This window comes from Cariama cristata, unplaced genomic scaffold (assembly GCF_000690535.1).
Source record: "Cariama cristata isolate BGI_N322 unplaced genomic scaffold, ASM69053v1 scaffold10677, whole genome shotgun sequence".
Taxonomy (NCBI): Eukaryota; Metazoa; Chordata; class Aves; order Cariamiformes; family Cariamidae; genus Cariama; species Cariama cristata.
The window spans coordinates 37,560-50,007 of record NW_009628432.1 but is presented as its reverse complement, the minus strand read 5'-3'; the positions used below and the strand labels follow the sequence as shown (position 1 = coordinate 50,007).

Genomic DNA, 12,448 nt, shown 5'->3' with positions numbered 1-12,448 from the left:
CTCTCCTTCAGCCCGCCTTGCGGAGCTTTAGCGGGAAGGGGTGGTTTGGCTCAAAGCCTGCTGACGAAGCCGTGCGAGAGGAGCACGCCGCCACCTCAGAAAGTTGGAGGAGGAGGAGGAGGAGGAGGAGGAGGAGGAGGTGCACAGCGATGTAGCCCTGGGCGGCGGGTCGGGGAAGGCAGCGAAACCCCTCACCGGTCTGATTGCAGAGCATGGGCTAAAAACTATGCTCCTCTCTCGTATCGAAAATCCTTGTTTTCTACTGTTTCTGTTTGTCTTCCAAACAATATTTATCCTGATACTCTACCGAGGTGGACCTTCAAATGTGTTTCGTGGGTTTTTAGACTCGCATCAGGTTCTGGATTACTCAAAAACTCATGATGTGTATACAAACCTCAGCTTGTTTACTCAGGCTCCTAGTGAAGAAGCTATGCCGTACTGCTCCGCGCAGTCACCGATATTTGGTGGGTATGAACCAATAGTGTCTGAAATAACTGCTTTAGTAGGTGATAATGCTGAACGCTTTGTAAATGTAAGTTGTGTATTTTTCAAACTTTTCCTCTTTAAAAGTGATGTACTGTTGTAATACTTGCACGGGTAAAATTTTCTTGTGTTAATTAACTCATTTTTATTGGGTATACGAGGAAATGTATTTTACTGATCCAAAAACTTCCAATATTAAGGATTTGGCTGCATAAAGATTGTACAGCAAGAGTGAAAACAGTGCATGGTGTTAATACCAAGCTAGTAACACTTTTTTTTTTTTCCCTTGGCAGTCCTGTATAAATGTGCCAATGATTGTACTTTGGTAACTGCATAATTTTGACCTGTCGCTCACTGTAACTCCTGGTGGTTTTTTTTTGTCTCAGCCTGTAGTTTGATATAAATTGATGAAGTTGGCTCTAAATATTGTTTGTATGAGAATGTAGCTTGGCACCTTGCTCTTCATGGTGATCTTTTTGGCCTATGACCATTATACATCCTTTAGACTTAGAAACTTCTCCTTTAGACTTAAAAGTCTGGTCACAGGTTAATTTGTATTTACACTAGGACCAAATTAGAGCTGATCCTAGAGGCAGTATTCCTCTAGCTGCTGCACTACTAAAATACAAACCCATAAGGCAAGTTTGTTGGTAGTGAAGTGGTGCACCTCTGGTAATAGTGAATCGGTTCGACTCAGCCAGCCAGGAATGGATGAGTTCTGTAAGCACGCACTTCCAGCTGGTTTGGGCATGCCTACTTCTTAGACTACTGTGTAGTACGTTACCCTTGTCTGGTTTTCTGTACTGCACAGGTTTCTGCATATCTAAGTCTTGCATACAACTACTCTTGGAGCACTACTTAGTAGTTGCCCTGCTGTTCTAGGAAAGCTGATCACCGCATGTGGAGCACAGTAAGAGCAAATGGCAGACCTTGATTCACAGGTGGAAGCGTTGTGGAAAGCCAGTGCTGTGGTTACTCTTGTGTCAGCTGCTTATTTTGGTTAGAGAACTCTGCTGGGACACTTTGGATGAGCCTGTTTAGACCAGTCGTCATAATGATGCTTGTTCTTTTGGGAAGTTTCTTCCTTCCTCTGTTGCTGAAGTTAAATTAAATACATGCAGTGTGTATGATGAAATTGTATGATAACTTTTGGGTGTATGCTTCAATGTTCCCTTAGAAACAGCTCTACTAAGTAAATACTGGAATAGTAATACAGAACGTTTTTGCACAGGTGCCAGTAGTAATGGTCTTACTGCAGTCTCTGTTCATCACTAGCTACAGGCCATCAGTTCTTTTGGGAAGCTAGAATTCTGTGTTTCAGACTTAATTGCTTTATTTGAAAAAGCACAGCAGAAATGTGCCTGCGCCCTGCTTGTCTCCACCACTGATGAGAATCTGCTGTCCTGAAAAGAGTCAAATGAGAAAGCTTTGGTCTCAAAAAAACAAAACAAAAAAACCAAACAAAAAACCCCAAACCCAAAAACCAAACAACACTAGGTGCCATCCTGTGCTGCTTGCCACCAAACCATCAGATAAGCAAGAGTAGTGATGTGTATGGAGGAGGCAGATGCAGAGTAAAATTACATTAATCGGTGCAAAATTACATTCAATGTTTTTAAGACCTCTTCTGCCCATCCCTGAATGTACTGAGAACAGAGGGCGTTGGCCTATATGTGGTACTTCAGAGCTAAAATAGAAACATAGTGTTATAGACAGAAACAGTAAGTTGTCTGGGAGACAAAAAATGTGAGGCAAAGTAATTGTGGAAGTTTTGCTGCATAAAGAATTAAAGTTGAGCATATGAAGCATTGTTGCTGTGAAACACAAATTGTTTGGAGCATTAATACAGATTCAGCTTGAGGAAAAATGAGCACTCTGCTACAACTTTTACTTGGTGATATTTCCCTTTAAGTCTAAGAAGTAAACTATTCCTTCTGGCATTACTGTATGCCAACTTCTTCTGGGTGTTCTTTTGTTCTGTTTTTCATCTGAGAAATGTGTGCTACTCTGCAAAGTAGTTGCCCTTTGTTTTGTATGTGATGGTCACATGTGAATAGATACATAAATACTTAATAAATGTCTTGATTGGTTGTTATAATCTTCTCCCATGGGACTGATCTCTCTTGGAAGAATTATATCGGAGAGAATGATGCCTTTTAGTACTAATTTCATGAACTCCATTAAATGAGATTTCAAATCAATTCCTGAGGACTAGTCTCCAAGTCAGAGCTAGTAATAAGGCGCTGTGTCCACTCCAAAGCATGTTAAAGTAACTGGAAGAATGCCAGATAGCTTAAATGGTTTCTGCATCAGGGCTTTTATGAAGTGCAGTGCTTTTTCCACTTACATATATAGTAGATAATTTTGGAAACTGTTTGAATGTAAGATCAGCTTGCAGCTCATCTGTCTTTTTCCTGCCTCCTGAATCTACAGCATCTTTGTTCTTCCAGGGCTGTGGAGTAAGACTTAAAGTATAATTGCTAAACACCTCTTGGTGACTAACGTTACTTTTTTAATGATTAGTGGTGTCTATTGAACCTTTTGTGACCAACAACTTGAAAAGCATTGTACTAGATTTTCAGTGTCTTCATTAATATTGTGAATAAATTACTCGAGTTCCCTGAAAGGTTAAAGTTTCTACACAGAGTACCAGTTGACCTGTTTCCTCCTCCTTTGTTTTTGGAAAAAGCAAAGTGTTTATATGCTAGAGTTATGCTTATTCAATCTTAACAAAGTAGCATTTAAATTCAAAATCTGACTTTCTCACATTGCACACAAGATTTGTTGTTTTCAGTTAATCTTTTCCTCTTACCAGGAAGAAGCTTGATGCTAGAAGACTCAGTTTGTGGGTTTTTTTGGTTTGGTTTTGTTTTGTTTTTTAAAGAGGTACCTTTATGCATTGTATGTGCCGAACGAGTTGGTTTGGCCCTTGAGGACTTTTAATAGTTGAAAGTTCTGTCTGTAACTCTGCTGTTTTTAATTTGGTCATGCTATGGAAGAGGGTTTTTTTCCAAGCACTTCTTGTAGTAGTTACTCCCTTTCACTCCCATCTGTCATAACCTTTTCATGAGTGTGACCATCTGTTGTGGTAATGAGAAGCTCCTGCTTTGTTTTCGAATGGATGCTCTCCTACTAGAATTTCTTCTCTTGAATTTAAAGAGGAGTAAAAAGGTGATAATGCTGAGATTTATTTTCAGGTGCTGTTGAAACAGCCTTGTATTCTGTCATTAGAAACTGGTACTTAAATTAAGGTTGTTGGTTTGCTTTTTGTGTCTTTGTTCTTTCATTCGAACAGTGGTAGAATTACACAAATCTGACTCTGTTAATATACTGTGTGGTGCTGCACTTTCTCAGTGAGGTATTCGTCCATGCTACTGTTCCCATTTGTTTAGCTCCTGTAAGTTCTGCTTATTCTGATTGAACTCAGTAGTTACAGCTGCTAACTCTGAATGTGTAGCAAGGAGTTTAGAAGTCATGGAGTTTCTTAAGATGGGATAGATCTGGTCAAAATCAATAGATACCCCGATAGTCAAATGAGGTATTCGTCCATGCTACTGTTACCATTTGTTTAGCTCCTGTAAGTTCTGCTTATTCTGATTGAACTCAGTAGTTACAGCTGCTAACTCTGAATGTGTAGCATGGAGTTTCTTAAGATGGAATAGATCTGGTCAAAATCAATAGATACCCCGATAGTCAAATGTGTTGCCTAGAAGGTAGAGCAAGCCGGGATTACGTGGTCACTGGCACCAGCTAACAATACAGACAGGGAATTGCAAGTTTTAATTCCACACACTAAAGGTTTGTATTAAACAAACACCCTCCGTGTGGTGGTGCAGGCACAGAAGGAGCTTAGGAACAAGGCTACAGAGAAACTGGACACTTCAGGGTGTTGATTCTGTACCTTGTCTGAATTGGGGTCCTGAGCTTTCTAGCATGTTTAAGACGGGTTTTTCCTCCTTTCACAAAGCTGCGCTTTAGCAGTTTTATTTTTCTCTACTTGGTCCAGCCTGCAACTGCTCTGTTCACATCTGGGATTTAATCAGATTACAGTGCGTTATCCTTTTGTTAGTTGGGCAGGAAGGAGACCTGAGAGCCAGAATTGATCTTGTAGCCAAGGACTGTAGGGCAGCCACAGGTTTCGGGGGTGTAAGCCACAGACTAACTTTTTTTCTGTATTTCCTTGGCATATACTAGATTGAGTTTCTGAGCTTTTTGAGGTATGGAGCCAAGCAGCTTGGGAGAACATGACATCTTGAAAAACCTGAAAAATGCAGGTATTACCCTCATGGATCATATGCTTGGGTATGGAAAGAGACAACAGGAGTGAAACTACTGCATGTTATCTTAGTCATACACTTATGTCCAAATTTAGATCAGATTTTTTGGAATTTAAGGATTATTGCTACACAATCTTACTCTGCAATACAGAGTGTCCCAATTGTACTATAGAAAACAAAACCCTGCCTTTGTGGGAGAACAAAAGGGATTAATTCCCTTTCTTATATTTTCCTTGGAGCAATGATCTGTAGTTGAAATCCAATCTGAATATAATATATCTTTAGCAAGCTCCAGTTGTCATCAAATCAGTGGTTAATGGTGCTTTAGTTAAAAGATCTGATAATCAGGGAGTTCTTAAATCTAAAAAGCAACATTAACTACAGGTTAAAAAGAGTGTTGGACTGGAATGTAGTGGTCTTAAAGGCAGAAAAGGAAACTGTCTGCATAGAAGTAGGTAATAACATCATAAAATCTTAAGCGTAAATGTGACCTAGATTCATGGGCCCACAGCATGATTCTCTGAAGAACTACTCTTCTGTTTCTCATCCAAAGGCATGGCAGTGTACTCCAGTTTCCTACTGAGAGTCATGCAGTCAAAATCAAATTCCCCCTACCTTTTAGATACTTTGCCAAGGACTGAGAAGTGGTACTTAAGAGTCAGCTATTGCAAGATCTTGCTGACAAGCAAAATTCAGGTTTTGCTTTTTTTAAAAAAAAAAAACAAAACAAAGCAAACCAAAACGAACTAACAAAAACAAACCATTAAGTGGGATTCACAGCAGCTAGACCTTTTTAACAGTGTGAGGAATGGGATCAGTGGCTATTCAGACCAGCCTTTAGGAAATGCCATTATGTGTGTTCCTTGAAGAAAAAAAGGAGTCACTCACTGAGTATAGGGTTGCCTGTCAGAAATGTGAGGTATACCAACTTCTGTATACTAGCAAAATGTTTCCCAGTTCTGGATGGATAGCTTGGTTCTTATACTAAATTTCCTCCTTAAGCCTTGTTAGTATTCAAAAAAAAAAACCCAACCCAAAAAACAGTGGAAGGATGTTGCTTCCTTCTGAGTCAGTTAAACAGGATGTGGGTCAATGCATGCTCAATTTTTTTCGTTAGAATTGTAGCAGAGACTTGAATGTAGGATGGGCTGGAAGAAGTATCTTCTGGACTTGCCTGCTTAAATACCTGATTAGACTTAAGACACACACCTACCTTTCCCTGCTCAAATCAAAGCTACTAAACACCATGACTAAATATTTGCTCTTTCTCTCTCAGGCTTCCTTATCAGAAGTTTTTTGAGAGAATAATTTATTTCAGTGGTTTAAGAGGGAGTCTGACTTACAAGATACTGAAAACTTGCTTTAAGACAGCCATAACATTAACTATGAGCTTGGAAGGAAAAAAAAAAAAATCTCATTTATAGCCATTTAAAATACAAACCCAAAAAACCCAAAAACTTGCCTCACAGGCTTCTGGTGCAAGGAAATATTTTGGTTTTGGGTAGCATGGCCTGCAGAGAATTGTTGGTCCTATTTAAAACTGTTACTTGAAATTGTCAGCTTTTACTTGTGACTTAGGTGAAGGTTTCTTCCTAGTTCATTTAAATAATAGATTTTAATCTTGTTCTGCATTTGTGCTTTATTTTCTTAAAGTTGACAGTGGTTGGAAACCATTCAGACACACTGATTTGTGTATAAATATAACTCTTCTGCTAGTTCTGGAACCTTTTCTCACTACCTAGAAGGACAGGCATTTAAATAATTGTAGAATTTGTTTATTCATATTGTAACAATATAAGACTTGTGTTAAAATGATGATTGGCACTTGATATCGATTCTTTTTTACTTGTGAAGCTTTTTCCATCTGAAGAATGGAAGAATTCATGTAAAAATGAAGAATTTTTTTTATTAGGTAAAAACTGTTGAATATATCCAGTATGTTTTGGATTTAAAATCGAGATGCTGAGTAGAGGAACTATCATATGTAGTTTCTTTTGCTACTCTGTACCTGTTCCTGAAAATGTAACATCTGTCTTCCTTCTCAGTTCTCTCATCTGTTTCTCCCAAAAGTTTGAAGTACTGCCTGCTTATCACAGTGTATATAATTAAATAATATAGCAAATACAGCCCTTGTGGCATGTGATTATAACACAAAATTGAACTTGAAACTTTTTTTAAGATAAAGCTAACATTTCCTAAAGAGTTTAAAGCCTGGATGAATACAAACATTTTTAAGATAAAGCTAACATTTCCTAAAGTGTTTGTATTCATCCAGGCTTTAAACTGTTTCTCCCCCCACCTGCTGAATATCATTTCAGACATCTTTGTCCTTGAAACTCCTCTGAAAGAGCCTTAGAGACTTTTTTGGATATGGATAGCAAAAGCATATATGTCTGTTCATCTTGATTAATTTTCAGCACTCTTCTTACAGTGAATACATTTATTCAAGGACCCCATCTAAGCGACACAAGACAGAAGGTTTGCTTCTGTAGCAGGGAGGCAATACCAGGAAAAAGCAAGCTGTGCAGGCGCCTGGTGAGACTTGCTGACTGTGCTGGGACTCGGGGTGCCTCTGGCAGGTAGCCTGCCGTCCTGGGGCTGAGCATGGTGACCAGCAGGCACTGATGGAATTCATCATGTGGGCACATCTGTGTGGCGGTGTTAACTGTTTTGTGGTAGGGCCGGTGTCTTAAGTAGTAAACATATGTAGCTAATCTGATAGGTTTAAATGAAGGTTGAGAAACATCACTGATCTTACTTTTTTTTCTTTTTTCTGTCTCCTTACAGTTGGGCCATTAACCATCACCTTCAGGGTGCTCCCTAGTGAAAGAGTGATCATCAAAAAAAATCCTTTTGTTCAGTCTGGTGGCCATTACAGGCCACCTCACTGCTTGGCCCGCTACAAATCGGCGATCCTTGTAGCCTACAGGAACCAGGAGAAGTACCTTCACCATCTTCTCTACTATATTCATCCTTTCTTGCAGCGCCAGCAGCTCAGTTACAGTATTTACTTGATTCAGCAGGTAAATCTAAATCAAATGTGCCTGGTGGTGTACCTGGGCTTCCCAGTTAAGGGTTAGGTTTTGAACAAGACATGTGAATCTGCTAATGTGGAAGTATCGTTTTATGCATGGGTTGAAAGGAGGTCAGTTATATGCTGTCCCATCTCCATGGCTGCTAATGATTGAAATATCGTACTGCTTGTCGAGATCATCATTCTGCCATTGATTGGTTCTGCTTTTTTTTCTTCTAGAGGGATAAAGTTGTCATTAAGTGTTAACTTGTATTTTCAACTGTTCAGGAGTTAAATGTGATTTGTCTGTAGCTTGTCAGTGTGGCTGCTGAGCAAAGCTGTTGAGACTAAATGCTAAAGTGAAGTTGGATATTTTTAGTCTATCAGATAAAAACATCTGGCTTGACCGTGCTGTGGCACAGCCTGTGCAGGTCAGACAGCCATTTTTAACCGACAGGGACTGGTGTTACAAAAGATCAGTGGTGAGAGAGCAAGTTTTGGATTCGTTAATTAAAACTGATAGTTGATTGGGAGGAAAAAGAAGCTTTTTTTGTTCGACCAAGATCTTTTTTTTCCTCATTTCTAAGCTTTAACGAGCAGTCATCAGGGCAAAAGTGTTGATGTGCAGATGTACACTTGAGGATTGACTTACTGGTCTCTTAAAAGTCAGCCTTCATCAGGTGCCCATGGTGTAGTGCCCCTGACACAACTAAGCTTACAATTGTTGAGAATATTGTGAAGAGCATGGGTGAAATTTTCAGTCTGGGGCATGAAATTTGCAGCCAGTATTGATTCGTTCCAGTGTCATTCAATTGAATATGGCTTTTTTACTAACATAGATTTTAACTGAGTTACCATCTTTGTTGTTTTGGTGAAGAGATGTAGGTTTTCTTTTCCAGGTGGGGAATGGTACATTTAACCGAGCAAAGCTGCTTAATGTTGGTGTCCGGGAAGCCCTGAAGGATGAAGACTGGGACTGCCTTCTCCTGCACGATGTCGACCTAGTACCTGAGAATGATTATAATCTCTATGTTTGTGATGAATACTATCCCAAGCATATGGCTAGTGCCATGGATAAGTTTCAGTACACGTAAGTGCCTCCATTTGCTTTGGATGTATGTATTCTGATTGGTTCACCTTCTGCATAAAAGTATGAATGGGGACAGTGAAAGACACAACCTTTAAGAGGCTTTCTGTTTTTTAGTTTTGTAGTAGTGAGTTCCCCAGAAAAGCATATTCTTGACCTAAGCATGTGATCTTGAACAGTTCCTTGCCTGCAGTTCCATGTTCCACTGTTAGCTCAGCTTGGCAAATAACTGGCAGATTTCTGTTTGCCTTTCCTTCCAGAATAAAATATCGGGTGGGAATTATTGGATCATGTGGAAGATGTGTGATAGGATGCAGGTATTTTTTAACTGATCCAAGATGTGAATTTCAAAACCAGCTTTACTTTGGTCTACTGGGGAGGAAGGTGGGGGAAACATGATAGGAATTACACTGGCTTTGCTATTTTGGCTTTTGGCATTGTAATGACAGTGTCTGTAAGGTATGAGATTAATATATGTGTGACTTGGATCATGTTGTTAGTTTGTGGAAGACTGGTATTAGCCTTCAATATTGATGCGTGTGTATGTGTTTGTTTTTTTCCCCTTTCTCTTTTAGTCTGCCATATAAGTCCTTCTTTGGGGGCGTATCTGCCCTAACTCCAGAACATTACATGAAGATGAATGGGTTTCCAAACACGTACTGGGACAGCGGTGGTGAAAATGATGACATTGCTACAAGGTACTCATGCACAGGACAGGCTTAAAATAAACTAAGCTGCCTAGTGAAACATGTAGCGTTACCCTAAGAAAGGAACTAAGAAGTTGTTCCTTAACATGCTTGCAGTAAGTATCATTATAATCCAAAATGCTGTTGGCGTTGGGAATGGTTAATGTCAGAAGATGCTCAGAATCTATGAATCCAATCATTGTGTGCTGGGAGGACAAAGCTTTCCTCAGACTCTGGAGGGTGGAATGTTATTCACATCCTTGTGCCTTCAGTTGCTCTGGAGTGTGTCCAAGGGGTTATAACGACCAGTAGTTGACAAGTGACTCCATTGACATTAACAGCCCCAAGGGAAGGAAGGAGTCTGTGAGCTTGATGAGTAAGAAAACCAAGAAGGTACTTACTAATTCTGAGACAGCTGAGAATTAAAGTTACTTTAAGTGCATCCAGGGTACTCCAAGTATTACCTAATCACCAATACTTGGAATTAAGGAACACAAGGAATTCTGTCTTTAGTGCTGGATGATGGAGAAGCCTGTGTACTATTGTGAGTCAGTGACAGCAAGATCTGATGGTGTTTTTCTTGTACTTTAGTTGCCATGGCAGCAGCATGCTATAGAAGTGAATACAAAGAGTTTATTTCCAGGTACTCTGCCTAATGCAAATTCTTTGAGTACAAAGTCATGGCTGTAGCTTCTTTATTCAGCTTTGTAGTTGCACTGTGCACCTTCATCCTGCACTGAGGCAAGCTCATGGAGAGTTTATAAAACTAAACTGACAATAAAGGCCTTGTGTGGTTTTTGTGTGGTGGTTTTTGGTGTTGTTTTTTTTAATCTTGCACAGTGTGACAAGTTACACGGTTTTAGTGGAATGTTCTGTTCAAGGACTGTAGGAGTTTTTTACGAAGCAGTATTCTTCTGGGAATTGAAAGTAGATTTTCTAACATAGATTTTCTCCTTTTCTTTTCAGAGAAAGCTAACTAAAAGGGTGTACGATTGTTTAGAGAGTCAGCATTTACTAAAGGAATGGAATACCAGGAAAATAGATCTTTACATCAAACGCTACAATGCTGGGTCTATTCAGCTGTTCTTCGTACAGCTTAGGCATCTAACGTGGCTTTCAGTAGCAGTGGTAAAGAGTCATGCCAGTTATGCATAGGAGTGCACGTCCTTACAGAAATCTCTTAAGGCAAGTAGGTTATGTAGATCCCAAAATAGCCCTTTCTTGAAGGGAAGTAAATCATGTGTTGTTTCTCTGAAAAATTATACTAGTGACTTGCAGTGTTCTGGGCCATAGATACATGGAGGTCACGGACAGTGCCTGTTAATGATTTATTCACATACTGAAGGCTCAACCTGCAGAAGTTAGGAATGAGCTGGCTGTTTTTGAATGGCCAGTTTGATGGACCTAATGGGATTTGGATTTTAGGAGATGCTCAAGTACTTCTTACCATGTAGCAATAAAAATTAATTAGTATTTGCAATTGGATGTTGAAATGGCCAAAAAAAAAATCGTATGTGAAGAATTTCATTTTTTTTTCTGGGATACTGCTTACTAAAGCAGAGCTAGTGAAAAAACATGCTGGCTGCTACTTGTAGTTGGCAGTCTGCAGTACTCTCTAATATTAGAGTCCGAGCAAACACCAGAATCTCTCTTTTATTATTTTTTTATTATTTAGAAGAAAACACTACTCTAATTGGAACCACTTATGTGTTAACATCATCAACTACAGGAAAGTCTGTTGGGTTCTTCTTAACAGTAAATGAATGTCTTAACTGTTTCATATTATGGTTTTAGTTTATCTTGCAGTGCCAAAAACTAACAGCAAAGCTAGTGTTCTTGCTTTTTCTCGACTTGATTGAATGTGCAGTAAGCTCATGCTCAGAAAACAGGAAACCTTGTCTAAAAGTCAGTCTGAAATAATAGTATGTCATACTGTCACTGAAGCGTTGTAATCACTTGATGGCTCTAGACTAACAAATATTTTCAGTTCTGCAGGCTCTTTCAGCTTTATAACATTCCTGTGCTCCACTGCAGCTTGCTGCTGTACCAGATCTCAACAGAAGGCAATCAAACATTGCAAACATGCCAGTTAGATAACCTCAATTGAGCAAGCATTCATTCTTACATCCACAGGAATTTTCTCTGCATAAGAGCTGCCCTGTGATAATGGAGGTTTGCTAGCCAGAGCACTATTACAGGCACTTTTTTTTTTGTAAACTAACATAGATTGCCATCAGCAATGAGTTGCTTGAAAGTCACCCAAAATGCTGTTTTTAGGAGCTCTGTTTGGGAATTCTGAACCATCAGTTACTTTGTTCTTATCTAACTGTCCTGCAGCTGAGCAGCTCACATTTGTGTGTCTGGTGCCTGTATTTATCACTAAGCTTTTATGAAGCCAGTCCTCTAATCAGGCTATCTGAATGAATGCCACTTCTCAAAGAACAGAGAGGCTTAATCTGGATTTGAAACTCAGGACTGGCTTCCTTTCAGAAACTGCAAGTTTCAGTGTGTTGGGGTTTTTTTTTAAGTTGAGGTGATGGACCTCTAGGCAGTAAAATCTCTGCTCTTACAAGGAAGTGAAAATAATGTTCAATTGTCAAGATTCATGGGAATTGCTCTTGAATGTTCTGTATGCTGTTGTTCATTCCCTGCTTGCTATAATCCTCTTTGTACTCTGTTGAAGTGCACTGCAGCTGGGAGCTTTCTAGCCCAAGCCTGGTTAGAACCTGCTAGAGAAGATCATGTGGCACCGTGGTGTTAAACTTGCTCCCTTCAGCTTCTGCATTTTGCTTTTATTGTATTAACACTGAAAAGCATCTCTGACCTTGAACTTCCCTAGAAATGGCATCTTTATGCCTAAGCAAACACTTTGTTTGTTGTTTTAAAGGATTCAGTTAGCAGG

At 39.5% G+C, this 12,448-nt stretch overlaps 1 protein-coding gene across 1 annotated transcript in view; it reads left to right on the top strand.

Annotated features, from left to right (window-relative positions):
• Window positions 1-226: 226 nt before the first annotated feature.
• Window positions 227-12,448, top strand: part of B4GALT3 (UDP-Gal:betaGlcNAc beta 1,4- galactosyltransferase, polypeptide 3) — a 13,434-nt gene continuing 1,212 nt past the window's right edge. Inside the window, exons 1-4 of the mRNA XM_009704822.1 lie at window positions 227-464; window positions 7,548-7,783; window positions 8,673-8,863; window positions 9,436-9,558. Coding sequence (XP_009703124.1) covers window positions 227-464; window positions 7,548-7,783; window positions 8,673-8,863; window positions 9,436-9,558 — 788 coding nt within the window. The remainder of the gene's footprint in view (window positions 465-7,547; window positions 7,784-8,672; window positions 8,864-9,435; window positions 9,559-12,448) is intronic.